Consider the following 23,763-nt stretch of genomic DNA (forward strand, 5'->3'; position numbering starts at 1 on the left):
TAAACCCCAAAAAAAAAAAAAAAAAAAAAAAAAAAATGCAGAGAGAGAGAATAATTTGAGAAAAATAAGGGAAAGCTTATAAGGAAGTAAATTTATATTCCAGTGAAGAGGAAGACATGCAGACTATGGGGTAGGGGCTGTTTATGCAAAAATGATGTTTGCCTGCCCGGTCTGGTGTCAGTGGTTAGTGAGTAGCTATTGTAGAGAGGGGCAGCTTGGCTCCTCTTTCTTATTTCACTGGCTAAAGCCTCATAAAGAATGGCAGACTGTCATGATGTCAGTGGTAGAATACATATTTTATAAGATTTCCAGAGATGTGTGTTATAAAAATATCTTCAATCATTCATATTCTTCTTTAAACTTTTTTAGTTAATTTGGTGAAACAATCCAGGAAATGTACATCCCAGTCTCTTTCCAGTCCCCAAAACCACCTTTCCCATTTTCAAGAACCAGTAAGTAACACTGATATTTGGCTGATAACAGGAAGTGGCGCCTTAAAACCATAGTTTTATAATTTTTCCTTCTGAAATACTTGTAAAATGAGTGAGGAAACACTGAGTCTCGTGGGATGCCAAAAGCACTGCGGCTCCATTGTTCTGAGCACACCCCAGTTCTACGAGGGGCTCTGGGCAGAGCCAGTGGGCAGGCACACCGGGCACTGGGTCCCTAGAGAAGGAAGCTCCAGAAGACGAACACAGGCCACAAGGCAGAGCCTGTGCCACCAAGAGGGGCCAGCAGGGAGAAGACCTCAGGACCACCCCGCCCTTGTAAGTGACCGTGGGAAACCAGAAGGCCTAGGGATAGGCCAGGAGAAGCCAGCCACCTGGGGTGAGCCCAGCTGAGGGCCTGTGCCCCTTCGGAAGATGTTCAGGTCCAGCAGTTTCCAAGCAGTGTTCAGAACAAAGATGCAGCTCACAGGCCGTAGCTGCTGGGCAGGTGGAGTAAAATGCGAGGCCATACCCTAATCCAAAGGGTCCGAGCATGGAGGCTTTTGAAAACTAAGGCGCACTTGATGTGTTACCTTGATCGTGCAATTCCTAAGACCTCAAATCAAAATGAATAAAGAGCCCTTTACTTAAGTAGTATTTATTACAGACTTTCACAAAGAAGCGAGTGTAAAGGTGGATGCAAGATGATGTGCTAATACCTACCTCTATCCCGAACCTAAATGAGAACGATACTTTTATCATGCTTCAGCTGACCCACAGGTGACTTTTGATGTAAGCTCTGGCATGCTGGTAAGTGACGGGCTGAAATCCTACTTCCTTTTCCTTTTCTTTCAAAGAAGGAAAATAGGGACTGTGCGTCTCCAGGATCAGCGTCTCTAAGAAGTTGAGGGTTTGAGACAGTCTTCTCGGGCCTCAATCCCAAATATATGAAAGGCAGCCACGAGAACCGCCAGGGCTGTGACACTGACCTCCACCTCTGTGAGCTTCTCCTTGCCCAGGTATAGAGAAAATTCACAAAACATGGACGTCAAAGGGGTTTTTAACTTCCAACACAGGCGTGGACACTTGGACCTGAAAAGAAGAATGGAATCACTGCGCCATGACAAGTAAAATAACTAAGTACTAAAGCACACCTGAGTGCAACATAATATTACAGCCAGTGAGCTTGCCACACTCGGATGTATTTGTAATATGACAAAGCATAGGTCAGAATCTAACATCCTTTCAAGCAAACCGTATGACTATATAAAATGGCAAACCAGTGGCCATGATGAATATGCTGTTTGCCTTCTCATTCACAACAACAGAAAGGCTGGGATCATCCCCAAATGCCCCTGGAAGGAGTAAACATGTGGCCGTCATCTTCATATCTGTCAAAGCGAACGTGTTTATAGCCCAACATCTTCCAGGAAAACATTCGAAACCCCAAGTTTGTCCTCCAGGTTTTGCTGCTGGGAGGGACAGGAGTTCTGTACTCTGTCTGCCAGGATAATTTTATCATGTTTGACCTCGGGATCTGTATTATAAAATTAGGTTGCTAGTTCCCCAAATACAATTTTACAGTGTTCTATGGCTCTCCTTCTCCCCTTGGGAAAAGTTCTTTTTTCTTTTCCGTCGTTTGTCCCACTGAATCTTATTACTGAAGCAGTGCTTTTCCAAACATTCTGAGTTGCGCAGCTAAGCAGACCAGCTCGCCCGATGCCACGCACGTACCAATGTTTCGGCAGGCCTCCGTCTGTGCACCGCTTCCCTGCTTCTCCGGCGCAGTGTTGATGGGATTGTCCGCCACTGAAAAGGCAGGCAGTGTATTTTCTGAATAGGATTCCAAAATGTGCCTTGTTTTCTTACAAATATCTGTTCTTGTTAGAAGTTGGAATTCTCCGAACATCTGATGACGGAAGAAAGCAAAGGATCAGGTTAAAAGAAAATCTTCTGTTTTTATCGCAAGCAAGGACATAACTCTTTAGAATTACTTTGAGCTTTGAATGCTAGTTTAAAATACACACTGGATGCTTTAGTAGCTTTAATGGAGAAGTAAAGACTTGAGATGAAGGAGGAGAAAAGAATGAAAGCCTGAAATGAATAGAAAAAGATAAATAAGGGACATGGCAAAATTCTAAAAGTGTAAAATGAAAACTTTGAGGAGCAACTGTTACATGGAGTGAAGTGTTTTCTGGTTCTAGAATTAACGATCCAAGTAAGAATTAAAGCTTTAGGTGCAGACTCAACTAGATGCTATCCCAAAGTACATACGCATATCTTAGCTAATTGTGTTGCCCAGCGAGGACTCTAGGACCTCATATTTCTTCATGTATGCCATTGGTAGGTTGTGGCAGGGTCCCACAAGTGGAAAAATAACAAAACTTGCATTTTAGGGAATAGCCCTTGAAAATGTGTAATCACAGCATCCTAAAGAGAAAGGGGAATCCTTTCAAGATTGTGAGATTGGATAGAGGTAAAAAATAAATGGGGTAAATGCAGATTTGACTACCAAGTCAAGACAAAGCCAGTTTACCTTTATTGAAGCCCCTTTTTTCCCTCAACTCCACATTTCCTACCACTTCCTCATTTCTGTCACTCAGAGAATTCCGCCACCCCTTCCCCCCTCACCCTCTTCTGTTGCTGTAATGGCATAAGCAAGTCGCTGGTCACACACACTCGTACGAATTAATTTAGTCATTCCTTTCCCTAAGGCTGGAAGGAGCAGTTACATACTCCACAGAGTTTCCTGGATATTCTAAGCTTTCCAAAGATTATGTCTGAAACTATTCAGAAAGCTGGACTGTGCATCAGTCAGGCATAGTGGTTCCGTTAGCAGACAGCTCCCAGTGGGCTGCTCAGATAGATTCAAAGCTTCAGAAAATGGCTCTGCCAGTGGGCAGGTGGGAAACGGGGCACAAAGAAAGTAGAAAGCACTATTTCCATGGATCCAGCCTAGGAATTTGTAAACTATTTATTTTGAAATAGTTTCAAGTTTAAAGTTAAAAAAAGGATACAGTTCACAGATGTTCTTCATGTAAATCCCCACCAGTTCCCGCTCCACTTGAAAATAAGCCATAGAGGTGACACCCTGTGGCCTATTTCTTCGTTGTGCATTTCCTAACTGCAAGGGCTCTCCAGTTGGGAAAAGCGAATCCACAGGCCAAGTCTCATTCAAGTGTAGTGGTTGTTCTGAACACAATTTTCATAGATCTAGAATCTAACCCAGGATCATGTGAAAGATGTAGACCCCCGCTTGTCTTGTTGTCTCCTGTCAGAAACAGTTTCTTGGTCTCTGCACATTTCTGTGGGGAACATCTGTAGAACATCCCTCCGTCTGGGTTTGTGTGGTGTTTCTCCATGATATATGCACGGGGGTGGGAATGCTGGCATTTCTCACACCGCTTGAGGGAGCACAAGCTGGTAAGTGGTCCCAGCTTTGGAGACAGTAACTCTCCTTGTGTCATTAAAATGGCATCTGCCAGATTCTCCACTGGAAAGTTGGTCCACTTAAATACGGTATGGGGAGATACTTTGAGTTTATGTCAACATCGAATTCCTCACGAACCTTCATCCCCAGACAGCGTTCATCATGGATCCTCGCCTTCATCGTGTGTCGCTGTCCTGACTGCCTAGTGGCCGTTGTCCTATTCCACCTTTTCTGTGTGCATCGGTGGCCTTCTACTGCAGGGTAGAGCTTTCTCTATTCACATTTTTGGCCGTTGTCCTATTCCACCTTTTCTGTGTGCATCGGTGGCCTTCTACTGCAGGGTAGAGCTTTCTCTTCATCCACATTTTATTTACTTATTCATATTTTATCTTTGTAGATTAATAAATTTCTCCTTGCTTCAAATGTCTGAAGAGCCAAACCTCAAAGTCTTTGTGTAGTTTTTTATTGAATTTTATTTTTTACCTAGATGTGGCCAGCAGGAGTTGCTTTCCTGATTCCTGTGTCTGCCCGACCTATCTTCTTAGTCCATAAGCACTTTCTTAATTTCTGGCTTTATACAACAGTTCTGGCTCAGTTTGTAATTTTCCCTTAGCTTTTTGCTTCAGCCTGGGAGTCAACCTTTCTCCCGGAGCCCTGATTTTTTTTATGGAAGCATAGCATGTATAAACTAACATTTCAGCCCTAGGTGTGTTCCTTGCCATCGAGGTGTTATTGCTATGGGCTTTCTCCTGGAACAAAGCTAGGAAACCTGTTTTCATATACTGTGAAGGTTTCCAGAACCCAGATGGAGTCACTTGTGTCAAACTAACAAAGAAGATGAAGCAGCAGGTTACAAAGGCGGGAACCTCATGCACGTGTGCCTGACAGTAAGAGCCATCGCAAGAGCTCTGCCAGAGCCATGGCCTTGCACAAAGGCCACCCCAGCTTCACATAGAAAATGCTTCTGTAGGAAGCAACCTTGGATGGATGCCAACTTTGGTGTTACCCTTTGAGCCAGAGAGTACTGTTTCAAAAACTATTTATGCAGCCCACCTCATGTTGCCTTTAAAATCTTGCTTTTGCCGCAACCTCCTTGAATGCACAGTTTCCTATGTGCATGGTTTTCCACTGCATTGTCCCTTCCCAAATAAATGCATTGTCTCTCCTTCTCTCTCTCTCTCTCTCTCCCTTCCTCCCTTCCCCCCCAGAAATGTAGACAAACATCTGTGATCATGTAAATAAATATGAAAAACCGTGAGTTCATACTGATACTTTCAATTCCAATCTAACACCGCAAGGCGTTCTCTAACCCTCCTCTTCCCCTGCTCTCTTCAACAGTGAGGAACTTGGCTGCCCCTATCCTCCAGTTATGTCCTGATCGTCTCAAACTGTCCCCAGGTCCCTGTAGCCACACACCCAGGCTCAGCTGCACCTGGCCAGTCACGGGAGAGGCTCCTCTTCCACAACCCCAAGCTTTGTCCCCCAGGTCACCAATCTTAGTCCTTTTTGTCCCTCTAATTGGATCATTTCTATCACTATATCTTCCGGGTCACACAGCCTTTCTTTGTTTTTTGCAGTATGCGGTTAACCCTACGCAGTGATGTTTTTCACAGCAGACCAATATCCTTTCCGTTTCCAAACCTCTTCTGCCCCTTCTGTCTATATTCAGTCTTTCTGCTGAGATTCCCCACAGTGATGGTTCACAGACTCCCCCGGGCCCCCGTGCTCTCCACCACCCTGAGCTGGCTGGCTTCACAGACCAGGGAGAGGCCTCCTGAGGATGCAGCCGCAGCACTGAGTAGCAGTGCCTGTGCGGCTGGAACAAGGCTCTCCAAGGCTGCAGAAACTCTGAGATGCCGTCTCCACTGGCCGGACTCACAGGTCCAGGAGTCAAGGGACAGACGCCATTGTGGCAGCATTGCAGCTGTGCTCCTTAGAAGATGTTACTTTTTGATCTGTGTGGCAGTCAAATGACAGGTTGTTCTTTCCAGTCCTGTCAGAGTTGATTTCATCACGTTCGGGCAGGACAGTTAGGGTTTTGCCCTTTGTCACCAAACAAAAGCTTAGGACATTGGTCTCCCTCAAAGGCCTGGGTTTTGGAGTGTCAAGCAAATGCCTGAGTTGCTCTGGGAGGTCTCTACTCTGGGCCGGAATTACTTGTTACTGTGGCATCAAGGCAGGAGATAGGGCAAGGTGAAGTGGCTGGAACAATTGGGCGAGGCCTGTGAAGTTCAGCGAATGATAGGAGAGCAGCCAACCAATCAGGGAGCGTGGTCTTCGGTTCCTCCGGCACGGGATCCTCATGGTCATGAGGAAGCCTCGCCCTGTGCCTGATACTGATCTTCTAGTGAGCTCAAGCTGGTTTTTGAAGGAATGGCCTGGATCTGACATCAGAAGGGGATATAAAAGATGGTCGCATGGCTCCTGACCTGTCTAGCCCTGCAGGACACGCTTCCTCGCCTGCTGTACCGGCCCACGCTCACTCTGCACAGCACTTCTTTCCAGAGCACCTCTCCTTCTTCTGCGCTTCCTTTCTCCTTTTGTCTTAGGTAAACATTAAACTCTCACTTCCTCCATTGATGGCTCCGCCCAGGACAGTAAGAGCCTGGAAGGACCAGTGGTCTCTGCAGCACCCCTGATAGTGTGACCTCTGGTCAGAGAATGCCAGGAAGCAGGCGCCCCGCCTTCTCCCCCAGGGGTACCCCTGCGATGCATCCAGGCCAAGGGGTTACTTCATTTAGCCCAAAGCAAATTCAGTGTCTTTGAAAACATTTTAAAGACTTTATTGGCTTTATTCTTCTGTCCTCCCTTAAATTTTTTGTGTTTCTGTTCTTGTGCATTTGAGTGGGATCTTGTCCTAGCCTTGTTCCTGGACTTCTGGCCTCAAATGATCTTCCTGCCCCAGCCTTCTAAGTGGCTGAGTGGAGACTATGGGATCATTCAGTGATTTTTTAAAAATAGTTTTCTAAGTTTCTGTTGCAAGGAAGTGTTTTGAGTGGAGAAGGTCGATGAGTACAAGATGTGACCAAGGGTGGGTGTTCAGGGCCAGGACCACCTCCTCCAACAGCTGCTTTTCTTCCTCAGCATATACATCCCCGGAGCCCAAGGCAGAATACATTCACAATGGCAGAAGCAAAAAAGTGTCAGGGGTGACTGGCAGCTGGGCAACCTACCTATAAAACGGATTGTTTGTAGGAGGTATTTATAAGGAAGATCACGTCAGGTGTGGCAAAGTACACCGGTAATCTCAGCAGTCTGGGAGGCTGAGTCAGGAGGATTTCTAGTGGACGCCCAGCCTGAGCAAACTTCAACATTCAAAAAAGTAATTAATAAATAAGTAAATATATAAAAGTAAAGTCAAAGTTCCTGTCATTTTAGGAAGTAAAACAGGGTTTTGGAAGCTGTCAATCTTAGCTTTAGCAGGCTGAGTTAGGGAAGTACTTCACAGAGAAACAATGTTTAATTCTTGTGTTTAAAACAATAGACAATTCCATTCTGTAAGTACAGTCGTTACAAAAACCATACTCCAACCCATATTTTGTACAAAACAACTGAAAATCCTGAGGGATCGAGAGAAGAGACCTAGAGAGGCCACAGCGGGAGATCCAGACGGCCTTTGATCTGAACTCTCTGCTCCTTACTCGGGCCACGATGGACCGCACACTTCCAGTCACCAGTGGTTCCACAAGGCTGTGTAGCCATGGTTACCCACTTCAGTCCTAAACCTTCAAGGCCACCCTAGCCCAGAGCTGCACCAGCTCAGGCCATGCAGCCATGCCAGCCACTTGCTACCTCCCTCGGCTCCAAAAGTCCTGTCTGAAAAATCTGCAGTCAGCCTGACAGGCTTGGCTTTCCCACTACCTTCTGCAGGTGCATCGGTCCGGCATTAATTCTGTATCTAACAGCCGCAGGCTACTGGCTGTTACCATTCCTAGCAACCCAAAGATTAAGTAAAAACAAGCAAAAATCAAGGTAGGGCAAGGGCCAGGGATTTAGCTCAGTGGTTCCACCGCCTGCCTCATAAGCACAAGGCCCACAGTTTGACCCCGGTACTAAAAAACAAAAAAATTCAAGGTAGGGTTGCTGAGCGGATTAACTAAATTAGCCCTAGGAAAGTCCTGAAAATGAGCCTGTTGCATAGTAAGCACTTAGAATTTGCTGTTTATATTAATGCTTACAGCAAATTCTTATTTCAGATTTAAAAAAATTTTTTTTTTCTTTTTGGTGCTGGGGATTGAGAAGTTTCAATGTGGTTGATTAAACTCACAGAATTCTTCCATGATATGTGTTCTCAGATAAAAAGAAATTAATCTTTCATTATATACCCCTACTAAAATCACAGCAATGTGGTAATTAGGCCTTTGAGTGTCCCCTTGAGTAAACTCGGTGGAAGGATATTTGATTTACCTACTAAACTTCAAAGATTTTAAAGATCGCTTTATAAAATGACTTGAGACCATTAAAAAAATAGACTTCAAGTGACACTGCATACTAAGGGCTCCTTAATAAACTATTTTGACCCACACCACCTCCAAGGACAGGAAACTGCTGAAGGCAGCCAGTGCCTGTCATCTGAATGAGCTTCCGGAAAGTCTTGTCGCCGGGTCTCACCTGCCCATGCAGAGAGCCATACCACTGTCTTGCTACGTGGCCCTGTTGGTGCTCCAAGAGGAAATGGGGTACAAATTGGTTTGACACTACGAGCAGAGTTATAAGTGAATCAAGACACTTGATAAGGGCACTTCAAGAATGGAAACTTTTTTTTTTTAATGTGTGTGTGTGTGTGTGTGTGTGTGTGTGTGTGGTACCAGGGATCAAACTCAGGTCCTTGCACTTGCGAGGCAGGCCACCGAACCGCTGAGCTAAATCCCAGGCCCAAGAATGGAAACATTTTAAGAATGTCCTTCTGAGGCATTCTGCTGCCGATCACATCTCTTCTTATCTCCAAAGTCTGGCTCATCCTTTAGTCAATTTCTCCCCAGTTCTTTTCGGCCTTCACACACTCTTGCTGGATTCAGTTAATGTTGAATCTAAGCAAACAGATTCTTCCTGCAAAAGAGCAATGACTTTCGTGTTTCAGGTGGCAGTGTGATACTCAAGAGAACTTGAACGATAGGCCAGCATTGCACCTTGCTAACGATGAACATCGCCAGGCGGGAACACACTTGTCCTTGAATGTGGTTATCAAGGCACAATCTTCAGTGAAAACATCCTGGAGAGTTATTTACCACAGAAATACAATCTGTGCTCCTGAAGAACTGAAAAGTAACTCTAATTCTTGCTCTTTTACATGGACACTTGTATTATCCAGAAGGATGACACTTAATAGGAATACTGATTATTTCTTGTTTGTTTGTTTTTTGAGACAGGGTCTCCCTTTGTAGTTCATGCTGGTCTTGAACTCACTATATAGCCCAAGCTGGCCTCGAACTCAAGGCAGTCCTCCTGCTTTAACCTCCTGAGTGCTGGGATTAGAGGAATGTGCCACTATGCCCGCTAGGAATATTGATTATTTCTCAGCATTTAAATTTTGAAGAAAAACTGTCAAGAGATAAAAAGATTTAAGAATTACAGTTTTGTTATTGCTATTGTTTGTGTTATAGCTGCAGATCTATGCTATACAACCTGTCAGTCACTTTCCACCTCACTGGAACACAGTACCTGATGCCTGCCCTGAGAGGAGGAGAGGTTTATGTGGCCCATGTTTTTAGCTCTTGGTCTGCTGATTGACTCCAAGGCAGAAACATCATGATAAAAGGAGAGGCAGAGGAAAGCTGTTCACGTCATGGCAAAAAGTCCGGGAACCAGACAGGAAGGGAGCTATATCCTTCCGGGTCACGACCCCAGTGACCCGCCCCTTCCTACCAGGGTCTGGCTCCTAACATCACATTTAGCTACAATGTCCTCATGATCCAATCTCCCTCAGAAGCCCTGCCGCTGATTTCAGGGAGCTTGGGGAGCCATTGTTGATCTAAAGCATAAAATAAAACCCAAATTCAAAATAATGGCAGGATTTTTTGTGGTGCTAAATCCTCAAACTGTCAATTGAGTACACCAGATGGGGTGAGAGCTGCTAAGAAACATCTCACACATTTTTACTGAAAATCTCTCTAGAAAAATTAGTTGGGGCTCTCAGGTGAACTACACCTGAATGGAAGTTGATCAGCTGCCTGGCTGACCAGAATATGAATCGCTGTAACCTGCAAATGATGAAAATATGGCCAGGAGCCCAAAATCCTGCATCAAGGCTTTTACATACACATTTAAAAAGCTTCCTGGAGACCTATTTGCCATAAACCCAATATGACCAGCAAGACATAGGTCAAGTAAATGGAGCCCTAGAAAAATATAATATATCAAAACATTAAAATGAAATCCCTACAATTTTGTATTAATTTAATTAGAAGTTAAAAGTCTTCCCATGCAGAAAATGCTGAGTACTGGGGCTTTTATAGACAATTCTACTTAACTTTCAGTATAGCATCCCAAATATTTGCAAAGTCTTTTTCTGGAATTTAAAAAAAAAAAATCTACTCTCCAACCCATCCTGAGAAGCCTCTGTGACACTGACCCTCCTCAAACCTGGAAAAACAGCATGAGAGTAGGGAGTGTAAGTCACGCTCAGCCATGAGCAGAGTTGCAAATACGAGGAACAATAATTGACTAACTTGGGTTTATCCTTGAATGCAATGTTGCTTTGACATTGGTAAAGAAACCCTATTAAACTCAAGACAAATATGACTGATTTGCCCATTACACTTCACATGCTAACGTACTGAAATCCCAGCTGGGGGGTGTCACTGTTATAGAAAAGTTTGGGGCAGAAACAATAGGTTTTGAGAAATGTATATTAACAGCTCTATGATTTACTTATATTAGCTAAATATGCATAAATATTATATTGCATTAGTCAATTTGAGATGAAATACATGATCATTCAAATAATGCAGAAAATGCATAATTTAAAACTCAAAATCCTTTTATGATTAAAAGAAAGGCCATTTTGTAAAGAGATGGAGATGGAACCCTGTTGGCCATGCTGCTAACCTTGAGTAGCCTCTGGCTTTTCTATACAAAACCTGGCAGTCAAATCTCCTCTCCCTCCCTGCTCCTGCTTTTCAGCTTTATGAGGTGTCTCTTCATCAAATTCAACGCTGAGCCAGGTTACCAAGACTGACCCTCACGCCATGAACTCCTGTGTGTTCTCAACACTCCTGTGGACAAGATGTCGGACATGGAGGTGAAACTGGGCTGCTCTGTTTGTAGGGGCTTTGCTTCTATCCGGTAAATTAGTAAGCAAAATGCCAGAGCTGCTGTAGCCTTCCAGGGCTGGATGGCGGAATGATTGCTGGCTAGGTTTCAGATATTAATTTCACTACACAGCCAAAAGTGAGGTGAGGAAATGCAGGCACGAAAGGATCTGTAGCAGAGAGGTACAGATCAGTACCAGAACTCCCTTCCCCATCACTGTACTCTGCTTCTCTTCTGACCTGGACCACAACTTTTGGAGGGATTAAGACAGGAGGTACAATTTCCAAGCATGTTCCTCCTCCTTCCACTGCTCTTGAAACACCAGCATCCATCAGGAAACACCTCACAATGGGGCAAAAGTGGCTCTCATTCTAAGAGGTCTTGGAATATCTTGTGTGGAGCTCTTCCAAATCTGGAAAGGTGAAAGATGACCTCCCGGGCATTAGATAGGAACTGACTGAAATAAAACAGAGTGGATTCCATCCTGAAAAACCTGGGAAAAAATCGAAAAGGAAGAGAACAAACAGGGCCAGTCTAAGTCAGTAAGGAGCAGGGCAGAAGCTCCCCGACAGAACATGCGACTGATGCAGAGAGGGGGCTAGGTGCAGCTGACTGTGCTGAGGGGCGCTGTGGGCCGTGCCAGTGGAAATGGGGGACGAGTAGCTGGAGTTGGCCGAGGACAAGGAAAAAGAGGTCAAGAAGGAAAGGCTGGTGGAGACAGCGCCAATGGCAAGGACAACGTAAGTGTGCGGAGGGTGTGGAACTTTGTCCCATCATCTCTTCACCTTGGCTCTTGCCTGAGCTCCAAGTCCCACCAGATCCTCACACCTCATGTCTTCAGCGCAGGCTCAATGCTGTCTCCGCCCTGGCCCTTCCTTCCCACGTTTATGAATTTGTGATTGCCCTGCCCCCGTCCTATTTTCTCTCTCTTTGATGCTTCCCGTAGTTTCATTAAATTACCCTGTAATGTTTTGCTTTTAAGTTGGATGTCTCTTTATGACTTAGCTATATAAAAAAAAAAAAGTGTGGTTTTTATCAACTTCCTCCAAGAAAATCTCTTGTTTTGCAGGGAGGGTAGTTCTTTCTATTTATGCACACTCTCCACAGTTGCTTCCCCAAGTACAAAGGCAATCTCACTTAGCTGTAACCTCTGAGATCAGCTGTGAATTAGAGGGATGTGCACTACTCCACCTGAGGTTCTGCATGAGGCCGTCCAACACAGGAGGGACAAGGGATATTGGTTGGCATATCAAATGCATCCTCTAGAAAAATAAGTCATGACATAGCCTTAATATTGGTTTTCTAAAGTTAATTCTCATTGATACTTTGGTGTCTATGACTTCTTTGCTCAAAATAAGATCTAACTACACTAGGAAAAAAAACTTTTGTCAAAATAAAGACAAGTTATAAAGCCATATAAAATTATCTGCCCCCCAAAAAGCTATGGTCAATGTCAATTTTAATGGTGAAATTTTTAAAAGGTTATTTCTAAATCAGAGATGAGACAAAGATGCTCTATTATTCTCTTTGTTGACATGATACTAGGTACCTAGCCAGAGTAATAGGGTAAAAAGGGAAAATATAAGATGTAAAAATTGAAAATACAAAAATACATTTTGCCATTATTCACAGGTGATGTGATTGTTTAAGAGAAACTCAAAAAGATGCACACTTAGTTTATTATAATTGAGTTTTTCAGAGTCACTGAACACAAGATCAATAGAAAATATACACTAATAAAAAAATGTAACTTCTTAAAAATTGCAAGAAGCACCTATAAGGAACTTCGGGATAAAACTAATTCACAATGTGCAAAGCTTCATGAAGAAAATTACTCGAAAATCTCAATGAAATCTAATAAGTGGGTCTGCAAGCAGGGAAGGTTGGTATGAATGCAGGGACAGACAGCTTCACTCGTGGAACACGGAAGAGCTTCCCAACAGAGTCGTGAAAACAACAGAGACAGCACCACAAATCCCTGGGAAAGACAAAAATGTTCACCCACAAGGAGAAAAAAGCCTACACAATCCAAGAGCTTATGTTAAAGGCAAAACTTATTTAAAATCTAAAGTTTAAGAATATCAAGGGATTTTTCTAAAATCCCTCGTATACGAGAAATAACTGACAACTTAAACTACATTAAATAGCAAATTTATTCTTGTAAACAGACACAATGAAGAAACTTATAAAGCAAAGCACAATCTGGGAGGAGATATTTGCAATAGATGTAATTGGCAAAGCAGAAAAGTCCAAAATATATAAAGGATTCTTACAAATAATAAAAAGTGCAAAATCATAGAAAAATAAGCAAAAGATATGAGCAAGCATCTGCAGAGGCGGGAACATAAATATTTCATAAATAGTGAAAAGATGACCAACTCATAAATAATTGAAATGAAAATAAGATACCGTTTTCTTCCCAATAGGGAAAGAAATCTAATAATTACAAGTACTTGCTGCTTAGGACACATAAATGACTACAATTTATCTAAGGAAAGAACTTGGCCCTGTCTTACAAAGTTGAATATTTGCATATTCCACAAGACAGCAATTCTTCTCCTTTATTAAAAAGCTTGCAAGGTGTTCATACTGGAATGGTCACAGCAGCGTGGCTCATAGTTGCCCAAACCTGTGACAAATCAGACACTGTTTGACAGGAGAAGAGCCCAATAAACTGCCATTCCTCATCACAATAGATTATTAAGAAAATGAACTGATACAGTTTTACTTAACAGCCTGGGTGAGTATCTCAGACATTAAATTGAGTGGAAAAAAAAGAATGATAGTTTTTACATTCATTTGTAAACCTCAAAAATAAGCCACACAAAATAATAGATTGTTTGGGAATTCATGCATAGATGGAAAAGTCATCTATTTAAAAAAGCTGGTGGATGATAAGCATAAAATTCAGAGTGGTGGTTATTTCTAGAGGCCAGTGAGCTTGGGAAGGTGGGTACTGCATGGGGGACACAGGCTGAAGAATGATATGGGCAGTGTTCCAGTTCTAAAGCTTTATGTTGGGTTCATTGTCTTATACATAACCTATGTGCTCACCCTGCAGGTTATCCCAGGACCCAGGAGGCTGAAGCAAGAGGACCGTGAGTTCAACAACCTGGGCTACATAGCAAGATCCTCTCTCAAAAACCAAACAAATAAACAACCACTACATATATGCCATACAATATCTGTTCTTTGGTATACTCTCAAATGCACAGAATAATAATTTTTAAATAAAAAAGAAGATACTGTATTTGTTAAAAAGTAAAAGAAAAAAAATAAGGCTTTAATGATATAAACAGCTTTCTACAACTGTAGTGCGACGGAAATTCTCTAATTGTTGATATTGACATTTACAAACTACTCTAGGCCATTATCTTAGTCACCTTCTCCCTCACCGAGACAAAATACCTGACAACCTCAACTTAAGAGAGAAGGGAAGGTTTGTTTCAGCTCACGGTTTCGGAAGGTTCAGTCTCCTTGGCACCTTCAAATGCAGAAAGCAAATGGTGGAAAGGCCTGGGCAGCCGGAGGCTGCTCACATCACATGGTGGTCAGGGAGAAGGGAGAGAAAGGCAGGACTGGAGGGCGGAAGGGGGTCTACACTTGCAGGGCGCGCCCTCAGAGACCAGAACACTGGGAGCTTTGGGGGGACAGTTCAGATCCACACCATAGTGGGCGCGGTATACTGCTTCTCCCTAACTCCCACCCAATCATGAAATTCGTTTCTGGAGAATCTAAACCTGATTGGACTCCTAGGACTAAGATGATATGGATGGGTTTTATCGGAGAGGAAGAACTCTTTTGGATCAGAAAGCTGCACCACAATTTAAAATCCTCCAAATTCTCGCCTTTTAATAAAACATATCGTCAGCTTTACATAGTTATATTGTTGACTACTTTGTTAATAATTTCCGGAAGAAACATAGAAATTAGTTGGTTCACACCTTGCACTATATTAGGAACACACTAAGACCCTCGAGGGGGAAAGCAACTTTCCCAAGTACAATTCTTGAGAGTGCAGCCGTTGCTTCTCTAAGCAGCAGGCAGCCTTTTTCCATAGACTGATTTCCTTAGCAGTGCACCTTGACCTGGGGAGCTGGTGGGTTGCAAGTATTCAAGTCCTACAGAGCAGCAGCTGCGCAGAGAGGACGCTGAGGTGTCTGCGGCAAAGATAATGGGGGATGTGCTCAGCTCACAGAGGAACCAGGGAAGAAGTCAGAGAGGAGGTAGGAGGTCACTCCTGGCCCAGGAGTCATTGGATGTAAGTGGAGAGTCGTCTGTAGCATTTGTGACCTCTAAAGAAACAGCATAAATAAACTCAAATGCGGAAAAAAACGGATCCCACTTCCCCACCAGTAAACAAGGACGGCACTACTGCAACCCAGCAGTGACCTTGAGTCCCTAGTTGGGTGCGTGGGACAGCAAGCTGAGCTCTAGCTGACTTTCAGTCTAAGCTGATTACTGGGACAGACATAGAGAAACAAAGAATATTTCTAAGTCACATTTAAAAGATTGAGTCTGCTGATGCAGTAAGAAACAGAATGGTTAAAAATATAGTCATGGCTTCTTTTCTCCCAGAAAGGCACAAAAAGGTGAATAGGCTTTTATGAAATGTAATTTTGTTTTACGCCACGCATTCTCAATAAATTTGCAAGGGAAGTCTTTTGTTAATAATTGTTATGTAAGTAATTAGCACAGATCTACTGTAAAACACTATGTCAATAAAAGGTTCTGTACCGAAGACGAGGGGACTGTAAAAGTTTCTGAACATCACCAGCAAACAATTGGTCGAGCTCCCTGCTCTCCATGTCTTCTCCGTACAGTGTCAACTCGCTTTTTCTCTAGTCTGTGACGGTTGTGCGTGCCTCAGTCACCCAGCATGGGGGCAGTGGGCACATGTGGCTTCTATCAATTTAGTGAGAACACGGGAGTTCAAGGACTTACTATGCACAAAGAGAATGTAGATGAGCTCAGGAATTTTTCTAATAATGACCATACGTTGAAATGATAATAGCTGTGGATTACATTGGCTTAAATCAAATACACTGCTCGAATTAATCCCATCTTCTTTTTCATTTTTTTAAATGTCGACTAGAAAGTTAAAAAAAATGCCTATGTGATTTGTATTATTTTTCTGTTGAACAGATCTGTGCTGGATCCTAGGGGTTACCTCATGCCGAATTCCACTCACCCCCAGTTTCAATTCTACTGTCACCAAGTCGACTCTGGAAGCAATGTGTCTCCACGCGGAACCTGACAATCTCTCAGCTTCATTAATAAGCAGGCCTGGGTTCAGTTACTCGCCCTGCAGAGTTCCCTCCCTGCAATCTGGCCCCGTGTTCCCAAGGGCACAGTGGCCTTGTAGAACTGCAGTATTAGTACATTTGCCGCCTGCTATGGCAGTAATTGCCCTCCACCCAGAATGCCATTAACTGTCAGCATTTTTCTTCAGTTTTTGCTGTCTTGTTCTCTTTTGAACCAGGAGAGAAATATCTGTGGAAAAGACTATAATATAATTAGTATTTATACAATAAATCACTGTTTGTCCATGCCAATGAGAAACAAACAGTAAGAAAAAAATCTGAAGGAACTTAGTAAAATTCTTAGCAGTTCACTGTGCGGGAAGTTTTTGACAGAAGTTTCTTTTTATTTGGTACCAGGGATTGAATCAGGATCTTGTGCTTGAGATGCAGGTAGCAGAACCACTGATCTAAAACCCTGGCCCTGTGGGCATTTTCTGTATAACTTTCAATGCCATTTTATTTCTAAGACAAAGATAACACAAAATGCCATGTCACAGCTTTGAAATACCTGGGACATACACATAATGAATAAATAAGAAAAGAAAACATTTAAAGAGGAAATGAATGATAAAACCAATGGCAGTAATTTAACAGCTGACAGTTGCTTATTAATTTAAAAAAAATTTGGAAAGCTTTGAAATACAAAGACACCCTAAAAACATATATTAAATCCCTGTGCCACGCATCATAGATTAAAAAAAAAAGAAGGGCCCAAGTCGAGCTCGTTAAGCCAACAGCCTTGTTTCTGCATGTATTTGATATGCTATTTCACATCAAAAATGGGTCAGAATATTAGCTTTGTTTCCTCCATGTTTCAGGCTCAGAAATGTCCTTAAGAAACATGAATTTAAGTTCACAATGGAGAAGGCTCTGCCTAGATTGAAGGTCTGGAAAGAATATCCAAGTGAATTAGAAAGGAAAAATGAAACCTGGGTGTTTTTACACAAAGCAAAAGAATTTTTTCCTACGTTTCAAATATTTTTATGACAACACGTGGCCACCTCTCTTCTACTGAAAAGGCACAGACTGCGTGAATCTAGGGAGGGTGGTAGGAACAGCCAGAACCTTGAAAGCGCCTCCATCACTCCGAGAAGTAGCCTGGGGACAGAATCACAGAGAAGCAGATCCAGTGCCTGCTGGGCAGTGTCTGGAGTCCCTGGCAGGTTGTTCCATCACGTGGTGTGTCCATCTCAGGCCCTGCTCTCAACTTTCTTCCCACGGACATGGCTCTGTGACCCCAAGTGCTGCCAGTTGTCTCTGAAGAAGAAAGAGGCCCTAGGGACTTCACACTGGGCCTTCAGCATGTATCACTTCCCCCAATGCCCTCTTGAGGCCTCACCTAACTTCAAGGGAGCAGAGAAGCACAGTCCTGCTGATAATCCAGAGCAAAAGAAGTGGGCAAATGTGGGAACAGTACTTATGGTCAAACTTGCCTGCTTCTGGGCTTCTTGTGAGAACATAGCTTTTCTTACAGCTCTAGCCAGTCTGAGACCGAGTGTGTTCTGTTAATTCTAGCCAAAACCTATTAACTGAGACATCAGAATTCTCAAACCAGAAAACAGCTTCCTAAATGAAATTTATAAGCAGCAAAAGCACACTTCAAAAATGAAGGAGGGCTTATGACCCTCCTAGGTGGAGAAAAACTGGGAGAATCAGTGGTTCACTGCCAGACCTGCCCTATCGGAAATGCTAAGGGGGGCTGGTCCCGTAGGCTGAAATGAGAGTGTTTCAGTCACTCATGCCCACGGGGAAAAATAAAGAGCAGCAGTGAAGAGAATTGCATAGGTAAAGACAAGAGACATTATAAATGGACTTTTTATCTGTAACCCTTTCCTTACCCTATCCCACTTAAAAGGCAATTTCATGAACAAGTATTGATATTTGTTGGTTAAACATATTATAAAAAGTAATCTGTGTGACAATAACAGCAAAAGAGGCAGGGAGACAGTTACTCAGAAGCAAATGTTTACTTGCTATTGTGATTGAACTGGTAAATGAGTATTCATCCAAGATAGATTCTATAAATTCTTCTTGTTTAAATGGAAAGAATGTATCACAATTTCTAAATAGGCAGATGTTATAATAATCTAAATTAACCCAGGTGACAATAGGGCTCTGAGAAAATTATTCTTTTTTTTTTTTTTTTTTTTTTTGTACCAGGGATTGAAATCAGGTCCCTGCACTTGCAAGGCAGGAGGTGGAACCACTGAGCTAAATCCCCGGTGCCCAGACAATTAATTTAAAAATATAAAGTAAGAAAAAGGGAAATTAGCCAGATATAAAAGAAGGTAGTAATGGAGAAATAAAATAATAAAAAAGAGATGACACAGAAAACAAAGTAACATGCATAGATTCTACCTTAGTAATTATATTAAGCAATTAGGATATTGGATTTTTAAAATAATCTAGCTATAGGCTGTTTATAAGGGACATACTTTGGATTCAAGACATGTATGGGTTGAAAGTAAAAACACGGAGAAAGATACACCTTGTTAGCAGTAGCCAAAAGAGAGGATGAGTGGCTCCCTGCTATCAGAAAAAAAAAACTTTTTAAAACAAAACAAAAAAAACTTGCTAGAGACAAAAAAGGAAATTGTATAGTAGTAGTAAAATCACATCAGGAAGACATGGCGATTACAACCTCTATATGCCTAATAACAATGCCCCAAAACCATAAAGCAAAAGCTGACAGAATGGAAGGGGAACAGACAATTCAATAATAATAGTTGGAGGCTTTAATATCCCCCTATCAAAAGTGAACAGAACTACTAGAGAGAAGAAAAACAAAGAATTAGAAAATTTGAATACATGCTCTTCCTGGAAAGATGACACAGATTTTAGAAAACTGGAATTGGAAATAATGAACACATCATAAAATAAAGACCTCTTTGAAAACCAAATTATAAGCAGTTGTTGGGATGAAATAAGATTAAAAACATTTACACATCCAAAGAAACCACCAACAAAGTGAAGAGACAACCTACAAAAAGGGAAAATTTTGCCAGCTATTCCATGGACAGAAGATTCACATTTATATAAAGAATCTAAATAAATAAATAAATAAATACATAAATAAATAATCAGACTCCCCAAATCAAATACCCAATAAAAATAGGCAATCAAAATAAACAGACACTTTGCAGAAGAAGTAAAGATGACCAATAAATACACGAAAAATTGTTTAGCATCACTAGCCATCAGAGAGATGAAAATTAAAAACAATATTAAGATATCATCTTCCTCCAGGAAGAATGGCTATCATCAATAAATCAAATAATAACCAATGCTGGTAAGGCTGCAGGGAAAAAGGAACCCTTCTACATTTTCTGATGGGAATGTAAACTAGTACAACCACTATGGAGATCAGTATGGAGATTCTTCAAAAAACAAAAAATAGAAATTCCATTTCTCAGCTATTTCCCTTTGAGGTATCTTTCTGAAAGAGTTAAAGTCACCATATTACAATGAAACATGTGTACCTATATTTATCACAGCACAATTTATAATAGCTTAATAGCCTATATGCCCATCAACAGATGAGCGGATAAAGAAAATGTGATATTCATGTATGACAGAATACTATTCTGCAATAAAGAAAGATAAACTTGAGTCATTTGTAGATAAATGGATGCACCCTGAGACCATACCATTAAATGAAATAAATCAGATACATAAGTTTAAATATTGCGTAGCTTCTTTTATGTGAGAAACACAAAGTATCAATAAAGAGCAAAATTAGAGATATACAAAAGGAAGTCAGGAGATTGTCTTCGAATAGTAAGGGAAACAACAGGCAAAGGGAGGGAGGAGGGAAGAAAGGGAAAGGGGATTTTTAAAAAGAGGGACTTGATCCAGGGATGTAGCTCTGTGGTGCTGCCACCAGCCTCACAAGTGCAAGGTCCTGAGTTCTATCCCCTGCGTGGGATTAGATATATGGATATAGAGCTCTGCAAATGAGAAGGGAAGCAAGATGTGAAATGGGCAAAACTAGATTAGATTGTGTTAGGTACATGTACGAACTCCTCACAATAAATGCAACATGCACTAATAGAAATTGTAAAGCATTTGTGAAGAAACTCATTTAATAAAACTAAATTACCAATTTAAAAGTCTCAATGCAAAAAAGGAACCAGGTGTACTTACTATAATAACTGAAAAAGATAAAATAATCTGTGTTCCTAAAGGCAACATTAAAATTCTCCAAACAGAGAGATTTCCACTGCAATTAGAAGCAAACAACAAACAAAGAACCCAGAATGACAAAAGGGGCTGGAAGTGTAGCTCTGTGGTCCAGTGCTTGTCTGGCATGCCCTGGGTGTGATCCTCAGCACCACAGAACAGACAGACAGACAGACAGACAGAGAAACCAAATAAACAGAAAAAGAGAGGCAAATCTGTAGCCTCAGCTGGAACATCAAAGTCCTCCTTGTACTGTTTTAGAACACAGAATTATTTTCACTGAATATCCAATTTAGAGAGAATATACCCTCATGATGACAAAACAGAGTATTTTCAAAATAAATGAAACTATCTCCCATTAATTTAAAGAGCTGAACATCTGTAAAACACAATTGTTTTTCAGGAAATTTTGAAAATCACTGTTATCAATGATGCTTACGTCTCAGCAATGATAAGTTTATGACAGTGGGTTGGGAGTGCTGATTGGCTGAAGAGGTTTTAGTAATTTAAGAAAAAATGCATACAGTATCAAAAATGTATTAAAGGCATATTAAGCACTTCAAACAGTATGTATCCATCCTGATGCTTCAGTGTGGTCGTCAGCGGAGGGCTTGGAGGGTCTGCAAGAATCCTCTGGTTGAAGAGATCCCCAAGAAAGGATGGACATCAGGCTGTGAGGGCAGCGAGCTCCCGGGTCCAGTCCTGCATGGACAGCGGACTCCACTCCTCATCCCAGGTCAGGAAAACATCATCAGGGCCCTCCCTCAGGCCATCTCCACCCTCTCACAGCACGTCCTCCTCAAGAGCGAGGTGAGGCTGTGCAGTGCTCCTTGTGTGGGCAGATTTGGGACCGACTTGTGGCCCAAGACTCCCACCTATGCACAGCACCCAGCCTAGGTTATAACTTTTCCTGTGAGAAGGTAGGTGCTACATAAGCTCATGAGAAGGAGGCCCACAGTTCTCCCCTGATTCTGAAAAAGAGAATAAACAGACCCTGAGTCCTGACTACGGATTTCCCGGACACGGGACATGTTGTGATGGCAACAGAAGAGGTCTCTCCACCAGGAATCACTGATGCTAAGTGCTACATGTTAAGTAGCAAAATGCAATATGGAATGGCATAAAAAGAGATAGACAGACCAGTGGAATAAGAGAATTCTCAGAACCTCTATTTCTAAAAGCTCTACTAGGACTTGGTGTATAATAAAAGTGGCACTATAAACCAAGGAGAGGATGGGTTGTTTGGTACCGAGAACGTGGCTCACATAAAGAGGCCTCTATTTAAAGTATAAGGATGAACTCGGGATGATCCTGAGATTGTTGTGTCTAGATGTCTCCCCAAAGCCTTCTGTATTGTGTTGCTCTTTCAGAGGTGGCTGAATCTAGAGGTGTAATGCTGGAATTAAGGGTATATGATTACTAAATTAGTGCACTGATTGATTTGGCACCGCCCTAATCCTGGCCGTCTAGATGAGCTAAAAGGAACCAAAAGACACTACTAAGGTTCCTTGTTGCTTGTGTTACCCTCTGGCCGCTATGAACTGTTTCTCCTCTTCAAGTCCTGTCTGCCACACCACTCTGCCTTGGAACCAGCCAGTTATGGACTGAAACACTACAAACTGTGAACTAAACAGACCCTTTCGCCTTTAACTTTGGGTGTTGAGCATTTTGTCTCAGCAATGAGAAAAGTAACTAACATAGAATTAATGTTATGGTTTTTGTTTAGCTGTCCCACCAAAGCCTCATGTAGTTGTAGGTGGGGCTTTTGTTAAGGTGGCTGAATCTAGTGTGTGTGATTGAGTCATGGTACAATACTAGACTCAAGGGTGCTAGGATTAAGAGTGTGAGTGCCCCCCCCTAAGTAGTTTGAATAAGATATAAGGGATAGAAAAAGCAGTGGTTGCCTCGTTTGCTGTGTTCCACTGCCATGAACTGTTGTGCCCCTGCCATGTTCCACCCTGCCTTAGAGCCAGCCCATTATGGACTAAACCCTCTACCATCTGTGGGTTAAGTAAACCTTTTCTCCCTTAACTTTGGGTGTTGGGTTTTTGTCTGAGCAACAAGAAAAGTAGCTAACACAAAATTCGGAAAGAAAAAAAAAAAAGAATTCAGTACCAGAGGAGTGGGGTCATTGCTGTGACTGTACCTGTCCATGTGGCTCAAAAGCCTTTGGAACTGGTTTGTGGGGTGGGGAAACGTTTGGAAAGGTTTAGAGAAGCTGGCTGAAAAGGCAGAACTGGAGCGCCTCAGGCTGTTCTGTGTGGGAGATTCTGGTCGGAGCTCAGAGGACCAGAAAACCGGTAATGACCAGGCTCAGGAGGTTTCTTTTGGGAAGAAGGGCTGCACTGGTCCTTAAACCCCAGACACTGTGTGTTATGAGTTGGCAGAAAGTTTGTCTGCATTCTGCTCATGTCCGGAGACTTTGCCTGAGACTGAGATTAAGGGTGGCAGGCGAATTAATCTTCTGGAAGATATTTTAAGGCAGTCTAATGTTGAGAAGGTGGCAGAGCTACTGTCATGGGCTTTTAGCCAGATCTATGTTGAGAATCAGGAGTAAAGTGCCCAGAAGAATGATTTAAAACACCGTGAGTCTGGCCAGAAAGGAAGTTCCAGTAAAGCTGTGGTCTGCAAAGATACAGCAGAGATCTTTTTTCTTTTTTCTTTTTATTGAGGTTATTGGTACAATCTAGGTATACAATTACATTCATCATTGGGATTCTGTACCTTTACATAATAGGTCTTGATTCTCATTTTTCCCCTTGTCCCTGCCTTCCCTTCACCCCCTCCTCCCCTCCCCATTTACAAACACTTTATTTCCATTTTTTCAGTTTCTCATATTTTTTCCCTCTCCCTTATTACCTTTCCCCCACCCTTTCCACTTTCCCTACACCTTTAGCCCTTTACTTCCTATTTCACATTATTAATTATCTCATTAGGATCCTGTGTACTATTGTAGTTTTTCACACCAAAGAAACTATTCGGTATTTCAGTTAAAGAAATCTCTGTATGGACATTAAAAATAGGGAACCCTAAAATAAAACTACAAAGGAAAGTAAAAGAGAAAAGGCAATGATGTAACATCAAAATAATCCTTAATTCTGGAGATGAAAATGGTCCCTGAACATATTTAAATTGCTTCTCGCTCTTATAGTCTTATCTTATTCTTTTTTTC

General features: G+C 42.2%; 1 protein-coding gene and 1 pseudogene across 1 annotated transcript in view; one reads left to right on the forward strand and one right to left on the reverse strand.

Annotated features, from left to right (window-relative positions):
* Positions 1–1,193: 1,193 nt before the first annotated feature.
* The window catches only part of Samd3 (sterile alpha motif domain containing 3), a 55,903-nt gene continuing 33,333 nt past the window's right edge, over positions 1,194–23,763 (reverse strand). Inside the window, 7 exon segments of the mRNA XM_010639164.1 lie at positions 1,194–1,360; positions 1,363–1,465; positions 1,467–1,520; positions 1,737–1,819; positions 2,163–2,337; positions 8,588–8,599; positions 8,714–8,888. Of these exon segments, the coding sequence (XP_010637466.1) occupies positions 1,194–1,360; positions 1,363–1,465; positions 1,467–1,520; positions 1,737–1,819; positions 2,163–2,337; positions 8,588–8,599; positions 8,714–8,888 (769 nt within the window).
* Positions 11,043–11,711, forward strand: LOC117286028 (annotated as a pseudogene).

This window comes from Fukomys damarensis, unplaced genomic scaffold (genome assembly GCF_012274545.1).
Source record: "Fukomys damarensis isolate Sample0158 unplaced genomic scaffold, DMR_v1.0_HiC HiC_scaffold_14, whole genome shotgun sequence".
Taxonomy (NCBI): Eukaryota; Metazoa; Chordata; class Mammalia; order Rodentia; family Bathyergidae; genus Fukomys; species Fukomys damarensis.